Below are 23,570 nucleotides of genomic sequence, written 5' to 3' on the forward strand. Positions count from 1 at the left end.
CAGGACCCTGGAGAAGTGAGCCCCAAGCCTTCCCCAGACCTCACGCCATCCATTCTCTTCCGACGCCCCCCCCCCCAACTGAGGCTGGCACTTCCCAGCCGGGAATCTGGGGCGAGTGACTTCCCGTGTCTGAGCCTGGGTTTCCCATCTGGACAGCGGGTCTGTGCTGACCCCTCCCTCCATCTGGGCTCCCTTTCAGGTTCGGACGGGTTTTCTGATGAACGTGATGGGCGTCCTGCTGCTCAGCTTGGCCATGAATACCTGGGCACAGAGTATCTTCCAGCTGGGCACCTTCCCGGACTGGGCCGACATCCACTCGACCAACGCCACGGAACTGCCACCCACCTTGGCCAATGACACATTTCGAACACTCTGAGCCCTCTTGGGGGGTGATTCCCTTTGGGCTGGGCCCTTCCAGAGGACTCTCACCATCTCTTGCTGCTAGGATCCTACTGGAAGATCAAGCAATCCTTTTCTGTAATCTACTAGGCAGGAAGCAAGGATGACCTCCAGCGGTCCACTCGGGCCCACAGGCCCATTGTCTGTGACACTTTCCCCCTCTCCGTAGGTAGTTCAGGGCCCAGATAACTTCCAGATCTGCCTCCTGAGAAGCTGCTCTCTCTGTGAGCGGGTGTGTGCTCTAGAGGCACGAGAGCCTGACTTTAGCCACCATGAGCATATCTAGAATGGTCTTTGTCTTGTCCACTCTGGATGGGAGGCAATGTATCACCAGTAGCACGGCTACTTTATCGCCAACTGACCACTTTAGGTCTCTCTGGAGAGACCATCTTCTCTCTAGGAGAGAGGCATTGGGGTTGCAAAGTTCCGGCCAGATGTGGAAGCCGTTCGTGACCACGGTACATCCCGCGCGGCTGGTACCCATTCAACAATAGTTGTTTGGCTTCTATCCAGGCGGGTCCCCAGTAGCAGGTATGGTTTTCAATCCTTAGAGACAGGGAATAGAGATGATGGTCGCCAGAGTGTGGGGAAACTGTGCAAAGCCTCTGTATCTATGGGTTCCCCCAGGGGAGTTTGAGAACCACCAGCCGACATCTCTACCCAAGAAAGAGGTTCTCCTCTTTGGTCTGATTCAGTGCGGTCAGACTCTGGGGTCAGGCCATGCCGGGGCCCACTCTCTCCCAGGGGACTCATGGCCTCCTGCCTGTGGCCCCAGGGCCTGCGTGGCCGTGGGGCGCCCACCACCTGTCTCTTGGCCAAGCAGCAGGTCTTTACCTCTGAGCCCTCAGCCCGAGCGGTAAGCATGCTCAACTAACAGAGACCACATTTTTCAGGGACGAGGAGAAGCAGGAAGAGTCATTCATTGGGGCTCTGAGGAAGCTCTGGGTAAAATGGCTCAGGTGGGCAAAGTGTTGTTATCCCCCGCTATAGTTGGGAAAACTGGCGACATTCCCAGGAGCTGGAGGCTGGAGTTGGGGTAAGGAGGACCGCAGCTCTCCTGTGTCAGGCCGAGGAATCCTGGGAATAGCGCAGGGGTCCAGCCAGCAGACGCTCAGGAAGTGTCTGCCCCGCTCCTGGTGAGGCACATGGGGGGGGCCGGGACCCTTGCGCTTCCCTGGCTCTGCCCCCGGGCTGGGATGCCCTGAGCAGCCCCCAGGATGGAGGTGGTCTGGCTAGAGCCCTAGAGAGCCAGGGGCACCTCCCTGAGAGCAGAGAGGACACCCCCGAGCTGGACCTGGAGCCCCCTCCTTCCCAATGAGTGTTCAGTATTTAACCTCAGGGTCGGCCCTGCCGGGCTGCCGAGGTACCGCCTTCCTGTGGGACAGCGAGAGGCCCAGGCACAGAGGAACCCTCGGACATGTAACCAGAGGATTCATGATTCAAGTACTCCTGATCAAATGTGCTACACAATAAAGGATGTCAATCAACACTGGACCCAGAGCCTCTTCGCCTTTCTGAACACGAGGGCCTCAAATCCCCGAATTCCTGGGCTGGGGGTTCCGCAGGCTTGACCTCTCTGACTTCACTCCCTCCCGCTTTCCCCTCTCCTCTCGGCTCCACACACCTGCACCAGGGCCTTTGCATGTGCTGGCCCTCCGCTTGGATATAAGCAGATGCTCACCTGGCTCCCGCCCTCACTTTATTTACATTCTTAGCGCTCACCCATATTGCCCTCTGCCCCTCACTCTGCTCTCCTGGCCCTTAGGAGTCTGTAGCATTTGTTTTTCTTGCTTATTAGCTTTCTTCTCTTCTTCTTCTTCTCCTCCTCCTCCTCCTTCTCCCCCTCCTCCTCCTTCTCCTTCTGGTGGTACTGGGGATTGAACTCAGGAGCATTCTACCTCTGAGCTACATCCCCAACCCTATTTTTCTTATTTTTATTTTTATTTTATTTATGTTTATTTATTTATTTATTTATTTATTTATTTATCTATTTACCTCCAAGCTACACTCCCAACCTGATTTTTTATTTATTTTGAAACCAGGTCTCACTGAGTTGCAAAGGGCCTCACTAAGGTAGCTGAGGCTGTCCGCAAACCGCGATCCTCCGGTCTCAGCCTCCCAAATGCTGGGATTCCAAGCGTGCGCCACCACGCCCGGCTTTTTTTTTTTTTTTCTTATTTTTAATTTTGAAGCAGGGTCACACGAAATTGCTGAGGGCTTTGTTAAGTAGCCGAGTGCTGGCCGCAAACCTGGATCCTCCTGTCTCAGCCTCCCAAGTACTGGGATCACGGGTGTGCACCACCACACCCGACTGTTTATTAGCTTTCTCTCCCTCTGGCACACAAATTTGTGTAAATACAGATTTTATTTGGCTCACTGCCTCAAGTCTGGTAACTAAGCCAGTCTCTGGCCCATAGCAAGTATCTGTAAATACTTGACCTGTGAGCCTACACCAGATTTACTTGTTTCGTTTTTTATGGTACCGTGATTGAAACCAGGGATCTTCTACTTTGCAGGATGCTCTCACAGCTTGGTCCCAGAGGCAAAGGAACACTGACCTGTGTTGGAAAAGCAGGCTACTTCATTCTCTAGTGAAGGCCCAGTAAGCAAAGCTTTCAGATCTGAAAGCATCAGACAAAGGAATTCCAAGTTTGCTATACATTTGGTCACGTAATTGTGGAGGGGAGGGAGGGGTAAGTGTGAGATTTATTTCACCTAGCATAAGCCAGAGATAGAGCAGGATAGCCATCAACCCACATTCTCTCTCTCCCTCTCTTGTGCCTTTTCTCACAGGTGGCCTAGGGAGACTCTGTCTTGTTTAAATTACGGGGAGCTGGTACTGGGCTGTACTTCTCAAGTGGTCTAGAGAGGCCCGGCCTGTTTTGTGTCTTATCTCCGAAGCTGTCTGCATATTATTACTTGGGGTGGGAGGGCAGTAAAGAAGCCTTATTCTTTTATTTTTTATTTTTTTATATTTAAATATTTTTATTAGTGCATTGTAGTCATACATTATAATGGAATACAGGGCTTGTGAGGATATATAAGCACACATCATCCAATTAGCCTTTATCCAGTCCCCATCCCATTCCCTCCCCCTCCCTCGATCCCATGCTTGATTTGTGATTATCTTTGATACATTTGTTTCCGTACATCATGAGTTTTAAAGAGGTTCCATCCTCCCCCATCCCGTCCCCTCTGATTGGTCACCTTAATTGCTCCTCTATAGGGTCCTTCCTTCAACTAGATCTCCTCCTATTACCTATTTCTTCCTAGTTTTTGCATATCAGGTAAAGCATCTTTTTTTTTTTCTGTGATATTTCTCTGTGTATGCCCCATTGCAAGTTCCGATCCCACTCTTGACAGCCTCGGCACTGGCCTGGCCACCCGGCAGACTCTGATGCTGGCCTCACTGGCTCCAGCACCAGCCTTGCCTCATGGCAGGTCCTGATCCCGGCCTCACTGGCCCTGGCACCAGCCTCACCCCTTGGCAGGCTCCAATCCTGGCCTCCCTCCCGGCACAGGGCCTAACCCCTCGGCAGGTTGCAATCCCAGCCTTGCTGGCCCAGGCACCAGCCTTACCCCTCAGCAGGCTCTGATCCCGGCCTCGGAGGCCCTAGCACCGACCTTGCCTCACGGCAGGCTCCAATCCAGCCTCACTGGTTCCAGCACCAGCCTAACCCCTCGGCAGGCTCCAATCCCGGCCTTGGAGGCCCCAGCACCGACCTTGCCTCATGGCAGGCTTCGATCCCTCCCTTGCTGGCCCCGACACCGACCCAACCACTCGGCAGGCACCGATCCCAGCCTCAGAAGCCCCAGCACCGACCTTGCCTCATGGCGGGCTCTGATCCTGGCCTAACTGGCCCCGGCACCGGCCTCAGCCCTCGGCAGGCTCTGATCCCAGCCTCGGAGGCCTCAGCGCTGGCCTTGCCTCATGGCAGGCTCCGATCCCGGCCTTGCTGGCCCTGGCACCGGCCTAACCCCTTGGCAGGCTCTGATCCTGGCCTCGGAGGCCCCAGCACCGGCCTTGCCACATGGCAGGCTCTGATCCTGGCCTAACTGGTTCCAGCACTGGCCTAACCCCTCGGCAGGCTCTGATCCTGGCCTCAGAGGCCCCAGCACTGGCCCTGCCTCACCGCAGGCTCTGATCCTGGCTTTGCTTGCCCCGGCACCAGCCTGACCCCTCGGCAGGCTCCGATCCTGGCCTTGCCTCATGGCAGGCTCCAATCCTGGCCTAGCTGGCCTCAGCACTGGCCTAACCCCTCGGCAGGCTCCGATCCCAGCCTCAGAGGCCCCAACCCCGGCCTTGCCTCACGGCAGGCTCCGATCCCAGCCTCGGTGGCCCCGGCACTGGCCTCACTCCTCGGCAGGCTCTGGTCCCAGCCTCAGAGGCCCCAGAAACAGCCCTGCCTCATGGCAGGCTTTGGTCCAAGCCTCGGTGGTGCCGGCATCAGCTTCACCCCTTGGTAGGCTCCAATCCCGGCCTTGGAGGCCCCAGGACCAGCCTTGCCTCACGGCAGGCCCCAATCCCGACCAGGCTGGCCCAGGCACTGGCCTTATTCCTCAGTAGTCTCTGATCCCAGTCTCGGAGGCCCCTGCACTGGCCTTGCCTCATGGCAGGCTCTGATCCCAGCCTTGCTGTCCCCAGCACCAGCCTCACCCCTCGGTAGGCTTGGATCCGAGCACCCTCTTTTTACACTGCATGTTGTCCCAAGTTCCCAAGTGTGCGCGGTGGTAGCATTGTGCCTCTGGGGTTATTTCTTCAAAAGATCCAGGTGTGTTGCATCAGATCTCTGCCTCTCCTAAGTACGGGCCGCTGACGTTGCTGCTGCCTCCACCATCTCAATTCTTTCTCAAACTCCTTCCTTTCCCACACTGCATGTTGTCCTGTATTCCTGAGCATGCGCGGCGGTAGCATTCCACCTTTGTGTCGCCGACTAATCTCAGTTGGGTCGTTATTGTCAGCTCCCGGTCAAATCCTCAGAAAGATGGGACAAAAGGCAGGTGGAGTTCTGCAGAAACTTATCTGCAGCAATTCCTTCCCCTCTATGAATTCCCTAAGTTTTTAGGTACGGCGCTTGGGAAAGAATTTGAGGTGGACAAAGGCTTCTTGAGCCAATGACACTTTATTACAAAAACTCCAAGAAATGTATACCTTTCACCAGTAAAGTTAATAATAAGAGAAAAGGGAGGTGGGTGTAATCATTGTGAAGTAATAATGAATGACATGTAAACAAAGGTAATAAAACTAGTCCTTCAGCTGACTGTTGATCTTCGAGAGATTGACTCCTGACTCCTGATTCTTTTCCAAGGTCTTTGCAGATAAGCAGTCCCAGGGGGCCACTTCCCAAAATAAACAAGCATGGCCAAGGCTTGGGGGTTTCTCGGGGAATCTTCTTTGGCTTTCTTGGAACTTTCCATCTTTTGGGCTCAGTTCATATAGCAAGTGTGGGGAGACGTGGTGATTCAGGTGGATGTGATAAAGTTTCTCCAGGTGTTGGCATTTTTATCTCCTAAATCTGAAAGCTTAAGCAAACTCACAACACAGTTTTGCAGACAAAATACCACAAACAACACCACAAAGTTCTTGGTTTTAATTGTCAGATATATTTCCTTAACTGCTGAACACTCTTCTTTAGACAATAAGCCTATTAAAAGTCTAACCATCTTTAATAATCCATTTCTCTGTCACAAACCCTCTGCAACCTGCTTCTAACTTTCTAATTCCTTTCTCTCCCGGTTGGGACTTTCTTATGATAAGCTCTTCTTCATGCAAAAATGCTTTTCTTACTCTTACACGGTATTTCCTTTCCTTCATACATATATATTTAGAACGTCTGTCCTTTATTTTGTCATATTCATTAACCATGCGATCAGCCTCTCTGTCTTCAGGAATATTTACACTGGGCGTAAAAGTCACCAATCTTTCTCCTTGAGTCTATTGTATTTGGGCAACTAAGTTGTTTATCAACTAAATTGCTTTAAGGTCACACACAAGGTTTTTATCTTCTCTGTCTCTAGGCAGGATCTCAAGGGTAAACAAAGTTTCCTTAAACTGAACTACCTTACCTGAGTTAATAGCTTAACCTAAGTTAGTGATAGTGAGGGTCAGAGACCCTTTGTAATTGCTGCAGCTGGAATGCTTATCACAGCATCTGAATTCTGGCCAGTTTTTATTATTATTGAACAAAGCCAAGGACGTTTATTTCCACGGACTCAGTTTCTATTTATAGTCCTAATTTCACATCACTGGACCAATTCGTGTAGAAAGTTAAAGGAAATATTAATAGTCATGAAGGGTAAAAGTGGGGGATATTTTGGCCAGAGACGATACCTCTTTCTCGGGGCGTTCTGCCGATTAACTATGTGGAGTGGGGGTCTCAACACATAGATGCCGAGGCAGCAGGATGTCTTGGCACCTTTGGGGCAATTTCTTCAGAAGATCAGGGTGGGTTGGATCAGGTCTCTGCCTCTCACACATACAAGCCTCCACCACCCCTGCAGCCACCGCTGCCAACACCGCCTTCCTCCTAGGTCTCTGCTGAGCTCCCTCCTTACAGATGATGTCTAGGATTCTTAAGCATGTAAGGAAGAAGCAGTCCCCCTTTGCAGGGAATTTTTCCAAAAGTTCCAGGTCAGTTGGATATGTTTTGTCTGCATCTCCATAATCCTGGCTGCCCCCGCGGCCATCTTGACCCCTCTCCAATGTTTTTTCTTTTCTTTTCCTTTCTTTCTTTCTTTCTTTTTTTTCTTTCTTTCTAGTAAGAGAAGACAGTATGTGTGGTTTGAAGAGGTTGTGGGATCAGGCACTCGGTAGCAATGAATTTTTTCTCCCTTCCAAGAGCGGAGTCCCGCAGCCTCACCACGCAGAGCAGGATCTGCTGTCCTAAGCGCATCACGGCCCAGCGCAGCGCAGCAGCGCTGAGTTCCTCGGTACCCGCGGCTCGGCCTCCCTCCCGGCACCGGGCCTTCCCGGGGGAGCGGGCCGGGCCATCCACCCCCAGCCCACCTCCAGGCCTTCCTGGGAGCTTTTATCTTATTTTTTAAGCTTCTACCCATAAGTGGATCCAAGAACCCAGCAGGCTCCTACCTCACCACCTCCGAGCTACAACCCCAGTCCTAGTTTTTATTTCTTTTGAAACAGGGTTTCGCTAAGTGGCGGAGGCCTCAAAGTAGCTGAGGCTGGCAGCGAACCTGCGATCCCCCTGTCTCAGCCTCCCGAGTACAGGGAGCACAAGTGTGCGCCGCCGCGCCCGGCTTTCCGTCAGATTTATGAGAAACTGATGTTGGCCTTGGATCTGAGGTCTGCTCGGCCCATTTCTTTGTTTGCTCATTCTCTTGTTTATTAATTCAACAAGCATCTACTCAGAGCCTGTACTATTTCTGTTAACTATCCCAGGACACGGAACTAGCTTTCTAGCAGGAGGGACCGGAAGTAGGAAGGTAAACAAAGAGATAAAATGACTCTGAGTCATGATTCATTGGGGCTAAGAAGAAAAGGGAACCGGCCAATGAGATACCATGACTCAGGGGCCCGGTGGTGGGGGACTTCTGTGAGGAGGCGGCTTTGGCTTTGGGCTGAGAACTGAGGAGCCAGAGCTGGAGGGAGGAGGGAGGGCCAGGTGGGAGATCGGTGGCAGGATGGGCCAGGCAGGAGGACGGCTGCCATTCTCCACCCTCTGGCTTCTCTCCTGGACCTTTGTGGAGATTAGAAAGTCTGTCTAGCTCATCCTCTTCTGGCTGGTGACAATTCTCCCCTTAAAAAGCGACTCCCTCATCCCCTCCCCAGAAATGCTCACTGCACATCACTGGCCCCTGAGGCCAAAGGGCTTTGTCTTTCTTAACAAAAGAGGTGATCTGCTGGGCATGGTGGCACAGGCTTGTAATTCCAGTATGTGGGAGGCTGAGACAGGAGGATCGCAGGTTTGAAGCCAGCCTCAGCAAGTAGTGAGACTCTCATCAACCTAGTGAGACCCTATTTCAAAAGAAAAATAAAAAAGCAGGGCTCAGGGTGGAGCTTGGAGGTAGAATGCCCCTGGGTTCAATCCCTATGCCCCCAGCCCTATTTTATTTTTTATTTTGAAACAGGGTCTTGCTGATTTGCAGAGGGCCTCACTAAATAGCTGAGGCAGGCCAGGCGTGGTGGTGCAGGCTTGTCATCCCCGCGCTTGGGAGGCGGAGACAGGAGGATCGCACAGGTTCAAAGCCAGCCGCGCTGGCTTAAGAGACCCTGTTTCCAAATTTTAAAAAAGTATAAAAATAGGTCTGGGAGTGTAGCCCGGAGGTAGAAGGGTTTCCAGGAACCCCAGTACCACCAAAAAATAGAAAATATAAATAGCTGAGGCTGCAATCATCCTGTCTCAGCCTCCCAAATCCTGGGATTACAGGCCTGGGCCACCACACCCTGCTAGGCCATTGTTCTTGGGGTGCTAAGGAGCCAGACACCACCTGGGTGACCATGGGGGGATATTTAAATAAATCTGGGCAAAACACACTGTGCAAAGCACAGACACATGGAGACACAGGAAACTACAGATACTCAGGGACACGCAGGAGGCGCACAGGGACACCAGGATGTGGGTGCGAGGGACCGAGAGTGACTCCGGCGGGTGGAAGAGGAGGAGCAACACTGGCCTCCGCCTCCATCCCTCCCTAACAGGCGGCACAAAGGGGCCACAGTTGAGATCTTCAAACAAGCAGCTCACGGGGAGCGAGGAGCCTTCCTAAGGGTCTAGTGGAGGCCTGCGCAGAGCGTGTGGAGGTGACCAAGGACACTGCAGGACCCCGGGGTGCGGAGGGGCCGGGCAGAGCGCGCCTGAACCTTATGAATACAATGGGGTTCTCCTAACTATCCATACCTAAAATAGTGTTGCCACTTACCTGTACATATATAAAACGGTTTTAGTTTTGTTTTTGTGTTTGTGCTATTGGGGATTGAACCCAAGGCCATGCTACCTCTGAGCTACACCCCTAGCCCTGTTTGTTTGTTTGTTTGTTTATGTTTTTTGAAACAGGATCTTGCTAAATGGCTGAGGCTAACCTCTAACCTGTAATCCTCCTGTCCCAGCCTTCCAAGGGTCAAGTTTAATTTATGAATTACGCACAATAAGATGAACAACAATGGCTAATGACGAGACGCTGTCGCCAAAAAATTACTTAAAACGTGTGAATTATTTCTGAGGTTTTCCATTTAATATTTTTGGATGGTGGCTGACCATGGGAAAATGGCGAAACTCCGGGCAGGGAGGGACCGCTGTATCTCAGGGAGATAAAGAGGGAGGTGGGGGACATTTGTTCCTACAACTGAAATACAAGCGGGGAGTCTTGGCGAGTCCCTTATCTGACAGGGGCCTAGGCTGGAAGGCAGAGGAGAGAGAGAGGGAGAGAGGGAGAGAGGGAGAAGGAGAGGGAGAGGGAGAGAGAGAGAGAGAGAGAGAGTGAGTGTTAGTTGCAGGTGGAACCTGAAGCCTGCCCGCTGCAGAAGAGAATTCCCCCATCCCCAGAAGCTCAAACTTTTGTCCTGTTCAGGCATCCACTGATCGGATGACGCTCACCCCTTTCTGGAGTGTAATCTGTTTTACTCTGAGCCCATTTATTTAAAATCTTCATCTCATCAACACACCCACACAGAAACATCCAGAATAACACTGGACCAAATACCAGGCACCCTGGTACTGGGGATGAAACCCGGGGCATCTTCTTCTGAGCGATACCGCCCCCCCCTTTTTTTGTTGTTTCTTGTTTCAAAATGGTCTCGCTAAGTTGCTAAGGCTGACCTCCAACCTGTGATCCTCCTGTCTCAGCCTCCCAAGTAGTATGAGACCCTCAGCCACCGGGCAAGACTCTGTTTCAAAATAAAATAAATAATTTTAAAAAAGCTGGGTGTAGCTCGGAGATAGAATGGCCCTGGATTCAACTCCTAGTGCTATAAATCAATAAACAAATACTTAGCATGAGAAAATAAATGTAAAATATCCTATTAATAACATTTTATATTTTAACATGCCAAAGGGTAACACCTTGGATGTAGTAGGTTGAATAAAATGTTTTATTGAAATTAATTCCAGTTTTTTATGTGGTTCTTAGAAAACCGTATCGTCTGGCTCATTTTGGTAGCTCCTGCCCTGTTTCTGTCGGCGAACACTGTGTGCACAGTAGGACTTTAACCGCCTCTGGACAGGAGCCACATTTTACACCGGCTTTCAGGCTCAGTGACACCAACGCTCTCTGGAGCGCTGATTCTCACTGCCCACCAGGCTCCGGGAAGGCAAGCTACTTCCTCTTCTGTCTCATGCCTCTGAATCCTTCCCAGAAAGTCCCTCTCCAATCATCCCTCTAGATGATTCAGAAGGCCCGCCCCCTCCGGATGCCGTGGGCCTGGAGTCCGGCCAGCCTTGTATGGGCAGAGGCGACGCCTCCATCTACCAAGAAAAGATAAAAACAAAAAAACAAAAAAAACCCAAAAAACCCTCACGTTCCAGAGGCTTAGTGGGAAAGACCGCGTGGTCCACAGCCAGGCAGCGCTCGGGTGCCCGTGCAGTGCCCTGGACCGCCCTTGTGGCCAGCCCCACTCCTCGACTTCTCACGTGGCGGGCCCTGCAAGGTGGCTGGTGGGCACCACAGAGCCCCGAATGGGCAAGTCGGAGCTGGCTGGCCTCACTCCTGTGGAGTGGCTGCCCAGGCGGGAGGGAGCAGGGCCTGAGTATTTAATGATTGCCTACTGCACATTCTATGTACATTGTCTTGATTTCTTTTTGTGTGTGTGTGTTACTGGGGATGGAACCCAGGGGCATTCTACCTCCGAGCTACACCCCCAGCCCTATTTTTTATTCTTTATTTGGAAACAGGGTCTCACTGAGTTCCAAAGGGTCTCACTAAGTAGCTGAAGCTGTCCACAAATTATGATCCTCCTGTCTCATCCTATCAAATACTAGGATTATAAGCATGCGCCACCACGCCCAGCTTCCTTCCTTCCCTCCTTCCTTCCTTTTTTTTCTTCTTTCTTCTTTCCTTCTTTCTTTCTTTTTTTATAGTACCAGAGATTGAACCCAGAGGAATCCTACCTCCAAGCTACACCCACAGCCCTTTTTTATATTTTTGAAAGAAGGTTTTGCTAGGTTCCTGAGAGTATCACTAAGTTGCTGAGGCTGGTCTTGAACCAGTATTTTATTAAAAAAAAAAAATACTGGTTTTAAAAATGTTGGGATTTTTACAGATAGGGAGGAATGACTGGTATCTTTGGAGATATTGGAAATCTGGTCATGTTAGGCCTCACTTTTTGGAGGAGGAGGGGCCTTAACCCTTGGCCAATGGAGAGGAGCAGCCGCCCTTCCCAAAGGGGTGGGCACCTGCAGCTCACCCTGCCTCCAGGACACCTGCTCTGTGCAGGAGCTGAGCTGCCCAGGCCCTGCAGGGTGAGGTTCGCTGCTCCTGAGCTCCTCTGTGTGGAACCTAGTTCTTTCGGATGTGAACACTCTAGGCTTCCTGGTGGGGCTCCTGGCCTAGGCAGGGTTTTAGACTCCTTAGAGCCCAGCCGCAGGTGTCTCATCCAATTCCTGGGTACTGTGAAATGCCACTTCCTCTATCCAAGCCGCAGGGTGCCCCACCCCCCCCTGGACCTGAGCCAGGAGCCCGGGTACCATGGCCTTTTAAGGGAAAATGACGGGCAGCCTGGAATTCTGCCCTCTGACCCATCCCCTGTGTGTGGGGGGGGGGGGTCAGGAGAGGCCTTTGGGGAAGAAAGCTGGCGGGTCAGAGGTGCTGGGGAGAAGTGGAACTGGCTTCTAGGACCGCCTAGAAGTGGACCAGGAAGGCAGTGACTAGAGCAGAAGGTACATCTGGGGAAGGTACACTTATTGAGTGCCCACTGTTTACAGTACTGACGATGAAAAGAGAATCATAGACAGGTCTGCGCGCCCTTCTCTGTGAGGCAGCGGCGACATTGGGTAAGCTCAGTAACAAACCTCTGGTCTCTGCTCTTAGATGCTGGGGAGCTCCATAGTCTTCTGGGGATTCTCACCACCCCCCAAGAGCCAGCGACCAGGTGGCCTTGGGGCACACAGCCCTGGAGGGGGAGGGGAAAGGGGAGCAGAGCAGAGTTCATGGCCTCCCGCTCCTGGTAGTGACTGGTGCAGTTTCTCTGAAACTCAGTTTCTGCCTCTGTAAAATGGGGTTAATTCTGCCTTCCTGTTATTAGGATTACAGAGGGGTTTTTTGGGGAGGGGGACCTCTCTTTCTCCTCCCACACCTCCCACTGCTCCTGCCTACAGGGAGAGGACCAGGCACCTCCTCCAATCCCAGGGGGGGTGGGTGCCAGGCAGGGCGGGACCAGTGGGCGGAAGCTCAATTTAGGGGGAGAAGCAAAAGCAGCAGTCCCGGCCCAGGAGTCCCCACTTCCTCTCCACCTGCCGCGGCTGCCAGAGACGGCCCCTGCCGCTGCTGCTGTTCCAGACCATGACGGGCCTCCGTGGAGCCGACGAGCACCTCGTCAGCACCGGGTAGGTCGGGGTCGCTGGGCACCAAGGGCCGCAGGCAAAGAACAGTCCATTGTGATGGGTACGAGCCCCAGTCGAATCTCAAGGTCTTCCACTGCCGGGTGTGTGGCCGGGTGAATCCTCACTCCTCTGAAATGGGAACGATAACAATGTCTATGAAAGCGTTGTAGGAATTGAAGGAGAAAAGCCAGGCCCAGGGCTGGGCTCAGAGTGCGCATTCAAAGCGGCAGCTTCTTCTTTCGCCATTTGTAATACCCAGCACAGAACTTAACTCCGATGTACACAGTGCCGCCTTTCAATTCTTAGCATCTATACGGTTAGCTTATATGATTACGTGAATAGCTATCTGTTCTGAACAGCAGTTATCCAGACGGAGGGGCAATTGGTCCCACATCCGAATGCCTTCGAGGACCAGGCACTGTGGGGGCTCCTGGGGTGCGGACAGCCCATACGTGGATGAGCTGGGCACAGCCTTAGATCCCCCGCACCTCTGTTGAAGGGATAGTGCTTACTCAGCGCTAGCTGCCTATTACAAAGGCAGGAATTCTAACCCAATCCTCCGATTTCTCAAAAAAAAAAAAAAAAAAGCTAGAAATCCGGATTTTAATGTGGAACCTCCTATTTCCAGATGGAAACAGTGTGCGAGCGCGTACACACACACACACACACACACACACACACACACACAGCATATCTGAAGCTGAATTCATCCCTTGGGGTCCAGGATGGTACCTCTGCTCCAGGCCCCCAGGCCTCAGACAGCATAGACCCACCCCCAACCCTTCAGGGCTTCTTAATGGAGCCCTCTGGGGTCAGCTCTCTCTCAGCCCCAGCTCAAATGGCATCTCTCCCGAGAAGCACGCCTCTCTCCCTCTCTCTCTCTCTCTCTCTCTCTCTCTCTCTCTCTCTCTCTCCCTTTCCCTTTCTCCCTCTCTCCCTCCCTCCCTTCCTCCTCCTCCTCTTCTTCCTCCTCCTCCTCTTCCTCCTCCTCCTCCTTCTTTTTCTCCTTCTTCTTCTTCTTCTTCTTCTTCTTCTTCTTCTTCTTCTTCCTCTCTCTCTCTCTCTCTCTCTCTCTCTCTCTCTCTCTCTCTCTCTCTGTGGTACTGGGGATGGAACCCAGGGGCATTCTACCTCCAACCCCAGTCCTACTTTTCATTCTTTATTTTGAAACAGGGTCTCACTGAGTTGCAGAGGGCCTCACTAAGTAGCTGATGCTGCCTGCAAACCGCAATCCTCCCGTCTCAGCCTCCCGAATGCTGGGATTACGAGCGTGCACCACCACGCCGGCTCCACGAAGCCCAGGCATCCCATGCTCAGAGTTGTGTTCTAATGGACTTACACTCCAATGTCCTGTTTAAACCTCCCCAGTTGTACTGCGAAGCCCTCCCTCCGGTGTATTGACCATGACTTAATCCGTCTCGGTGCCGGATGTGCGGGCAATTCCGTACCTTCTCCTCTATCTCCAAGGGTCCACCTCCTCCGGCGTCCAGTTGTTCCTGTTCATTTGTTCCCTGCTAGCTGAGCAAACAGAAGCAATCTCGCCACACTCGAGAGGGTGCTCACAGAGCACCCACTGCACAGCAGACATGACTCTAGGTACCTGGGCTGTATCAGTGATCAAAAAAGACAAGGTCCCTGCCCTGCACGAACTGACCCTCTAACGACAGAAAATCACTCACGTGGCATTTATGATGTGCAGGCACAAGGTAGACCTGCAAGGAAGTAAATCCTTTTTTGGGTACCATTTTACTGGTGAGAAAAGTGAGGCCCAAAGAAGCTGAGAAATATTTTCAAGGTCACACAGCTGAACTGCGGAGTGGGGATCTGAGCCCAAGCAGACCAGAGATCCTGCTCTTAGCCACGGCTCTGTCTTTGTGTATCTGGTGCTATCTGTCACCGGCGCAGACACCTTGCCTGTTCATTACCGGCATTCCCTCGCTCTGCGCACGTGCCCTTAAGGATGAGCGGCCCCTGCTCCTGTCTAAGATGGGCCCCACCTGCAAGCTCTCCTCTCTCTTCTCATCGGACTGCATTAGTCCCTCCTTCACCCAGGCCCTTCCATCGGGCCTTTCCCCTGCAAACCGGCTGCTGCTTCTCCTCCGGAATGAGGCCTCCTGGTCCCATCAACCCTGCCTGCTACGGCTCCGTTTCTCTGCCCCTTCACTGCGAAAATGATTCTGCGTCTCCTATTCTCCTTCAGTCTCCCCTGGACCTGCTCTAATTGGGTTTCGGCCCAACATGCCACCAAGCCACCCTGCCAAGGTCGCCAGTGACCCCTAGGCGGCTGGACCCAAGAGGCCTTGCTCAGGGCCCCTCTTGCCGCCCGTCAGCCCGCGCTGTCTTTACGTGGTTGACATCTCGCCCACTCACGGCTCGCTCCTGGAAGCACTGTGTGCACCTGGCGCCACCGTGGACCTCTCCACCCCTTTGCTGGCTGCTGGGCCCGGGGGTTCAGCCGCTGGCTGCATCTCTCTCCTTCCCAACACGGCTCCCTCTTGAGCAATTCACCCCCTCACCCTGCGCTGAGACTTTCTCTATATTTATTTATTTGGGATGCTGGGGATTGAGCCCAGGAGCATTCTACCTCCGAGCTACACCCCCAGCCCTTTTTTTGTTTTTGAAACGGGATCTCCCTAGTTTGCTGAGAGTCTAGCTACGTTGCCGAGGCTGCCCTCGAACCCGCAGTCCTCCTGTCTCAGCCTCTCAGTACTGGGATTGCAGGTGTGTGCCACCGCACGTGGCTTTTAGGCATCTTTACATAATGTGGCATCGCAGCCCAACTTCCCCTCTGAATTCTGGTCTTGCATCTTGGACCCAGACTCAGGAGTTCCTCAGAGCGGCAAAATCGGCCTCTCCGCTTTAAGAGTTCCAACCTGAAGTCCTCGGGCCTCCCTCCACGAGCACCTGCTTCCACCACAGAGATCCCCCTCAGGAAAAAACGCTCAGCGCTTCCTCAGAAACCAAACCTCACCACCAGCCATAACTCCGACTCCCTCTCTCAGCCCCCAGCCCATCGGTCTGCAAGACTTGCCTGCAGAAAAAGAGGAGACAGAGCCCAACCTCTCCTTGCTGTCCTCCCGCCATCCCTGCCGTGTGAGCGACAAAGACAGGGGCTCCGTCTATTTCATTCATCACGATTTCTCCAGTGGCTGGCACGCATTTGTTGAGTGAATAAATATAAGGCTGAAAGAATAGAAAAGTTGCTCAGAGGCCCACCTTCTTTGCCCCTAAATGGTACAGGAGGCACGGAGAGTCCTAAAGACTATGAATTCAAGTGGAATAGCTTCTCCTCCTCCTTCTCTCTCTCTCCTCCACCATTCTCTCCCTTTCATCTCTGCTTCTTGCTCTGTATCTTTCCTTCTCTTGGGCCAGTTACTCTCACCAGACTGTAATCACGGACTCAGGCAGCCCATATGTGCAACCCCACATCCTCAGGAGCTGCAGGGCAACTGGGCTCTTCCCTGCCAGTGCCAGTGAGAAAAGGCCCTAGGGAAGGCTCTGATTGGTTCAGCTTGTGTCACATGGGATAGGAGGCGGGGCACTCTGATTGGTCCATCTGTAAAGCCCCTATGGCCACATGGTCGGGGTTCCTGGGGGCTGGACGGTGGGTAGACCACCAACCTCCTGACGGAGGGTCCCCTACTTCCTTGTGTACAGGTGGAGACTCTGGTCCCGGGGCATCATCAAGGCCCTGGGCCCGCTGCGGGCTGCCTGGGATGCCTTCTCTCGGCCGGTTCCAGCCAGCTGTGGCCAGCTGCTGACCCAGCTCCTCCTGTGCGGCTCCCTGGTTGTCGCTGCCGCGGGACTGGTCCATCACTGGCTGGTGTCTTTGCAGCTCTGTCCTCTGGGCCCCTCGGCCGTCATGGCCACCACCTGTGGCTTCCTGGTCTTCCTGGGCCTGGCCCTGGTGCCCCCCGCCCGGTGTGTGTTTGCACTCAGCATGCCCATGCTGGGCACGGCGCAGGGCCGCCGGCTGCTGCTGTCCTACAGCACGGCCACCCTGGCCCTCGCCACGCTGCCCAACGTCTTGGCCAACGTGGGCGCCACCGGCCAGGTGCTGAGGTGCGTCACCGAGGGCTCCCTGGAGAGTTTGCTGGACAGCACTCAGCAGCTGCACGTGGCATCCCGGGCCCTGGGCCCCTCCGGCCGAGCGGGCAGCCGGGGCTTGGCATTCGAGGCCCAGGGTAACGGCTCTGCCGTCTGGCTTCACGCGCTCAGCGTCACGCAGCGGATCTCAGAGGATTTCTCCAGCCTGGAGTCCCTGGCCCAGGCCACTGTGCTGGGGACCCGGCGGGCTGTCACGGGGCTCTTTCTGTTGTGCCTCCTCTCGGAGTCTGCCGGGTACCTCCATCGCTACCTGACCGACCTGAGGTTCGACAATTTCTACGCGACCCGGCAGCTGGCCCAGCAGCTGGCCCAGGCCCAGGCTGCCCACTTGGTGGCCTCTCCACCTGCCTGGCTGTTCCGGGCAGCCCGGCCCAAGCTGTCCCAGGAGGAGCTGCTGAGCTGCTGTCTGAGGCTGGGGCCGCTCACCCTGGTCCTGGCGGCCACAGCGGTGATGGTGGCCCTAGACTACGTGGCCTTCCTCCTGGCACGGGCGGCTGTGGACTGGGCTCAGAAGTTGCCGGCTGTGCCCATCACGCTCACGGTCAAGTATGACGTAAGTACCAGGGAGGGGAGGTGACCGGTAGTCGTTTTTGAAGGGAGGGGCGGGCCTGTTAAACCTTGACTTGCAATGATATTTCCCCTGGCTTCAGGTTTTAGATAAGCCCCGGGGCCTGGGTCCCCACGGGAGCCCTACAAAGTGGGCTCTATGTTCACCCCCAGTTCCAGACTCAAACACCTCGACTTAAGATAACTCTTCCGGCCGGGCGTGGTGGCGCACGCTTGTAATCCCCGCGCTTGGGAAGCAGAGACAGGAGGATCGCGCAGGTTCGAAGCTAGCCACGCGCGCTGGCTGGCTTAGGAGACCCTGTTTCCAAATAAAAATGTAAAAATAGGTCTGGGAGTGTAGCCTGGAGGTAGAAGGGCTTCCAGGAACCCCAGTACCACCAAAAAAAAAAAAAGATAACTCTTCCGTGGTCACACTTTTAAGTAACAAAATGTCCTGGCCTCCTTGTTTCCATTTGTATAAATTAGATCAATACAACTTATACTACAAAACTATTGTGAGTCTTAAAAATGGGATTGTGTAATGCCGGGCGTGGTGGCGCACGCTTGTAATCCCCGTGCTTGGGAGGCGGAGATAGGAGGATCGTGCTGGTTCGATGCCAGCCTCGCTGGCTTAAGAGACCCTGTTTCCAAATAAAAAAAATATAAAATAGTTCTGGGAGTGTAGCCCGGAGAAGGGTTTCCAGGAACCCCAATACCACCAAAAAAAAAAAAAAAAAAAATGGGACTGCGTTTCCAAAAGCAGTAAGTTCTATGCCACACAAGAGAGGTTTAATTAACAGTGGCCACTACTAACAGCTTACACCTGGATGGGTCAGACTGAATATAAATCTCAGATATGGTCTAGATCGGAGTTGGCCAATTATGGCCCTCAGGGCAGATCCGGATGGCTTCCTGGTTTTGTCAATAAAGTTTTATTGGAACACAGCCTTCCAGCTGTTTATGTATTATCCATGGCTGCTCTACAAAGGCACAGGAAAAACTGTACGGCCCAAAAAGCCTAAAAAAGTTATTATGTCAGTAGCAATATTTGAAATATTCACTATCTCCTTCCAGTGGGGCATACGTACTATCAGTGTTCTTCAATCTGTGTGTGTGTGTGTGTGTGTGTGTGTGTGTGTGTGTGTGTGTTGCTAGGGATTGAACCCACGGGCATTTACCTCCGAGCTATACCCTCAGCCTTATTTTATTTATTTATGTATTTGCCTTTTCAGTACGTGGGATGGAACCCAGGGGCATTCTCCCTCTGAGCTGCACCCCCAGCCCTATTTTTTATTCTTTATTTTGAAACAGGGTCTCACTGAGTTGCAGAAGGCCTCACTAAGTAGCTGAGGCTGTCCTCAAACCCAGATCCTCCTGTCTCAGCCTCCCGAATGCTGGGATTCCCATTGTGCGCCACCACGCCCGGCTCTTATTTTATTTTTTATTTGGAAATGGGGTCTCAGTCATGCAACTCTCACTGCATGGCTGAGGCTGCTTCAAACCTGCGGTCCTCCTGTCTCAGCCTCCCAAGCACTGGGATTACAAATGTGCGCCACCATACTCAACCTCAATCTTTTTCTTTGCCATAATCTTTTTATTGTTCAGAGTCATAGAGATTTATTTGGAAAAGTAAGAAATAAACATTCAAGAGAGAATGCAGGCCACCTCAAAATAAGAGAGGCCTATTTTTACTGATTTGTTTATTAATCAAGGGATGACTCTGTGTGGTGCTGGGGATCGAACCCAGAGGCATTCTACTTCTGAGCCGCACATCCAGCCCTATTTTATTTATTGTTCGGAAACAGGGTCTTGCTAAGTTGCTTAGGGTCTCAATAAGTTGCCGAGACTGGCTTCGAACTTGAGATCCTCCTGTTTCAGTCTCCCAAGTACAGGCATGCAACTCAGCATTATTTATTTATTTATTTAGCTATCTATTTATTTTGCAGTAATGGGGATGGAACCCAGGGACATTCTACCTCTGAGCTACATGCCCAGCACTATTCTTTTTTATTCTTTCTTTTGAAACAGTGTTTCACTGAGTTGCAGTGGGCCTCACTAAATAGCTGAGGCTGGCAGCAAACGGTGATCCTCCTGGCTCAGCCTCCCGAATGCTGGGATTCCCATTGTACGCAACCACGCCCGGCTCTTTTTTTTTTTTTTTTAATAGATCACATGCAAATTCAATTGCATAAAACACCTCACAGTGTCAGAGCCTGAGCTAATGATGTTAATAGCTGAGATTTATCACATGCTTATTATATACTGAGCCCGCAGCCACACACACACACACACACACACACACACACACACACACACACACACAAATAAGGGCTGGGGGTGTAGCTTCACATGCCCAGGGTCACTCAGCAGGTTCTGGCAGCAAGGGCCTGGTTGTGAACCGGCAGGTGGTCACAGGGCTCTTTCTCTCTTGGAGTCCCGCCCTGTGTCTCCATGGCTAACAATGGCTGAGCCAGCCCCTCCTGTGGCCCCCGCAGGGCTGGTCCACCACCGCTGTGTCCTCTGGGGTCGCCCTCTGTGGCTTCCTGGTCGGCCCTGGTGCCCTCGCCCGTCTGCTGCGGGCTGATTTTGCCTTTTCTGCTTTCCAGGCGGCTTACACGGTCCTGGGCTTCATCCCCTTCCTCCTCAACCAGCCGCCGGCCGAGCGCCCCTTCCTCTCGGCCCAGCGCTCCTTCCACTGGGAGCTCCGCCTGGCCTCCCGCCGCTGCCCGCTGCTGCCCGCCCAGCGCCCTCGGGCCGCCGCCGCGCTGGCCGCGGGGACCCTGCAGCTGCTGGCCTGCGCCACCGCGCTCCTGGACGCCTACGCCCGCCGCCTGCGCCACTCCATCGCCGCCTCCTTCTTCCCGGCCCGCGAGGCCCAGAGGGCCAGACACCTGCACGCCCGGCTCCAGCGGAGGCACCTGCGGCGCCGAGGCCAGCAGGGGGCGCCTTCCACGCCGCGCCCCGGCCTGTCTGCCAGCCCCATGGTGTAGACAGCAGCATGGTGTAGACAGGAGCTGCGCAGGCGGAGCTGGGTTGTAACTCTGGCCTTTCTGTGTGGCCTTGGGTGGGTTCTTCCCCTCTCTGGGCCTCCGCTTCTGCATCTGCACGGTGATAATTGTGGTGGCCTAATTTCTTCGTGGGAATGTGCACACATGTATTGGGCATGGAAGGCCCCCCTGTAACTAGTGAAAGAGGACCACAGCGGAGGCAAAGAAGGGGGGGGTGGCTCCGGGCTCCCCCAGGCCACTTGGAAGTGGGTCATGACTTCTGCGTGGACTGCTTGACCTGTGGAGGCTTCGAGTCATGACTTTATCTAAGTGCTCCACGGACTTATTTATAAGCCTCAGGGACCTCTGAAATTATTTATGGTAATCTAATATTCCATTTTGTAAATGAGTGTATTTATTAAAACATAGATTAAACGTTATTTCTCATCTTCAGATTTCTACAAGGGCTCCCATCTAGGAGTGCCAGGTTTAGCAAATAAAAATCCAGGAAGCTGGGCCTGGTGGCACATGCCTGTAATCCCAGTACTTGGGAAGCGGAGGCAGGAGGATCGCAAGTTTAAGGCCAGCCTTGGCAGTGTAGTAAGAGCCCCGGTTTCAAAATGAAAAATAAGCCGGTGTGGCTACTTAGTGAAGCCCTCCACAACTTAGTGAGACCCTGTTTCAAAACAAAGAATAAGCGGGGCGTGGTGGCGCATGCTTGTAATCCCCGCGCTTGGGAGGCGAAGACAGGAGAATTGCGCAGGTTCGAAGCCAGCCCCGCGTGCTGGCTTAGGAGATCCTGTTTCCAAATTAAAATGTAAAAATAGGTCTGGGAGTGTAGCCCGGAGATAGAAAGGCTTCCAGGAACCCCAGTACCACCAAAAATAAATAAATAAATAAATAAATAAATAAATAAATAAAATATAGGGCTGAGGATGTAACTCAGTAAAATACCCCTGGGTTTAATCCTTAGTTCCATCCATATATATATTTGCATATGTTATACATATATTTGTTGTATATGTGTAAATAAATACATAAATAAAATAAAATCGGGCTGGGAGTGTAGCTCAGGAGTAGAATGCTCAAAAAGAGGGGACAGAAACAACAAAAAAAATACCCTTCCAGGGCACAGCCCCAGGAACCTATCTCCTCCAACTAGACCCACTTCTAAAGTCCCACCATCTCCCAATTTCCATTCCACGGATGAAACCATCGACAGATTAACCCATCAATGCGGTCAGAGCCTTCGTGACCCAATCATCTCCCCAGATCCCCACGCTGACCACTGCTGCCTGGGGACTGGGCTTTGACACATGAGTCTCTGGGGCCATTCCAAATCCAGGCCATAACAAGGAGAGAGGTGCGGAGGACTGGAGATACAGGTAAGGCAGGGGAAGTTAAGTCTCCGCTTCAGAGACTTGGTCCATTGCTGAGATCTGCTGTTGGCAACTGAAGGGCACAGCACTGGAAGGCTTGGAGTGAGAATCCCGAGTACCACTAAATAAATTAATTTAATTAGATGGGAGTAATTATGCCTGCCTAGCCAAGCTGGAGAAACAGATAATAGCCAGCACTATCCAGCACAGCATGGTGTTTGGACCAGGCTAGGGGCTTTGTTATTGTTTTTATTTTATTTTGTTTTGTTGTCTAGTAGAGATTGAATCCAAGGGCATTCTATCTCCAAGCTACATTCCCAGCCCTTTTTATTTTTTACTTGGAAACAAGGTCTTCTTGCTAAGTTTCTGAGTCTGGCCTCTCACCTTCAATCCTCCTGTCTCTGCCTCCCAAGTACTGGGATTACAGGCCTGCATCACCAGAGTGCCTCACTAAGTAGCTGGGGTTGGCTGCGAAACTGCGATCCTTCTGTCTCAGCCTTCCAAGTACCGGGATTGCAGGCATGCACCACCACCACACCTGGCCAACCACCCATATCTCAAAGGATGTTGAGAACTCCCACCCAAGGACGGTGGGAGCTGTCCAGCGGAGCTGAGCGCTGAACCGCTGCCTGGCAGTGGAATGGTGGGGGCTGAGCTTAAGAACATTTGTGGGGAGGCTGCGTGGCCTTCCTGTGCCTGTGGTCCCCACACACGGCAGGGGAAGACGTGATGCAGATGCCTAAAGAGGACTGAGGTCAGGAAAGAGTCGGGGCGCTGGCAGCCTTGGCGGCGTGGGCTCACACCAAACAGAGGAGTAGGGACTCTGAGGCCCGGCACTGTGTCCTGGCTCTGCCATCCGCCCACTGTGTGATCTGGAACACATCAGCCATGTTCTCCTTGCCTCAGTTCCTTATCTGGAGACTGAGAGGTTGAGGAGGTCCATCTAGCCTTAATGTTCTCTTAGACTTTTAGAGGAAGCCGCAGCCCCCTTAAAACTTCAAAGACCCAAATGCTTACCCTAACAGCTAACTCTGTATGGTCTGCCCCTGTTGGGAGTTTCCCCGGGGCAGAATCCTTTGTGGTTGCAACTGAGCCTGCACCTTCATCTCCGCCTACTGCCAGCTCTGCCTTCCCATTGGCTCTGGCGGCATCGTGTTGTTATGGTGACAGGAGGGAACATCAGTCTTCCCCAGGTCCCCTTCTCTCTGGCATTCGGGAGCCCTGTGTTTAGCCTCCTGTTGCGGATTCATTCTCCCAGTTTTGATGCATATTTGATCTATCAAGAGGCAGGGCCCAGGACCCAGGTGTCCAGAATGGACCCGAGGACGTACAGATGAACTATCTGTACATCTGTCCTCTCAGCTTCAGCACCATCTGTACTCTCTGCAGTCAAGAGATATCTCTGGATAGATCCATGCTTGGCTCCCATCCAGAGGAGGAAAGACATTGTTGAAGTCTGGCTCCTTCAAAAACGGGCCTGATTTCCAGATGTTTCTGGAGAGAGATATAAAGACACAGCTTTGTTCGCCATGGTAGCACATGCTTATAATCCCAGTACTTGGGAGGCTGGGACAGAAAGATGGCAAGTTTGAGGCCAATCTCAACAAATTATCAAGGTCCTCAGCAACTTAGCAAGACCATTTCTAAACAACAACACAAAA

At 52.7% G+C, this 23,570-nt stretch overlaps 2 protein-coding genes across 4 annotated transcripts in view; both read left to right on the forward strand.

Annotated features, from left to right (window-relative positions):
* Positions 1-376, forward strand: part of SLC13A3 (solute carrier family 13 member 3) — a gene marked incomplete at both ends in the record, with an annotated part of 94,326 nt that extends 93,950 nt beyond the window's left edge. For all 3 annotated transcript variants that reach the window (XM_080716253.1, XM_080716251.1, XM_080716252.1), the window contains one exon: positions 200-376. In XM_080716253.1, coding sequence (XP_080572379.1) covers positions 200-376 — 177 coding nt within the window. The remainder of the gene's footprint in view (positions 1-199) is intronic.
* Positions 377-833: 457 nt separating this feature from the next.
* On the forward strand, positions 834-20,533 carry OCSTAMP (osteoclast stimulatory transmembrane protein; the record flags this gene model as incomplete). The annotated part of the gene is made up of 8 exons (XM_080716493.1): positions 834-875; positions 1,175-1,255; positions 1,390-1,535; positions 10,603-10,663; positions 12,748-12,893; positions 15,709-15,906; positions 16,548-17,550; positions 20,150-20,533. 8 exons carry the CDS (start codon positions 834-836, stop codon positions 20,531-20,533), a joined length of 2,061 nt encoding a protein of 686 aa, XP_080572619.1.
* Positions 20,534-23,570: the final 3,037 nt, after the last annotated feature.

This window comes from Muscardinus avellanarius (genome assembly GCF_963383645.1).
Source record: "Muscardinus avellanarius genome assembly, chromosome: 19".
Classification (NCBI taxonomy): Eukaryota; Metazoa; Chordata; class Mammalia; order Rodentia; family Gliridae; genus Muscardinus; species Muscardinus avellanarius.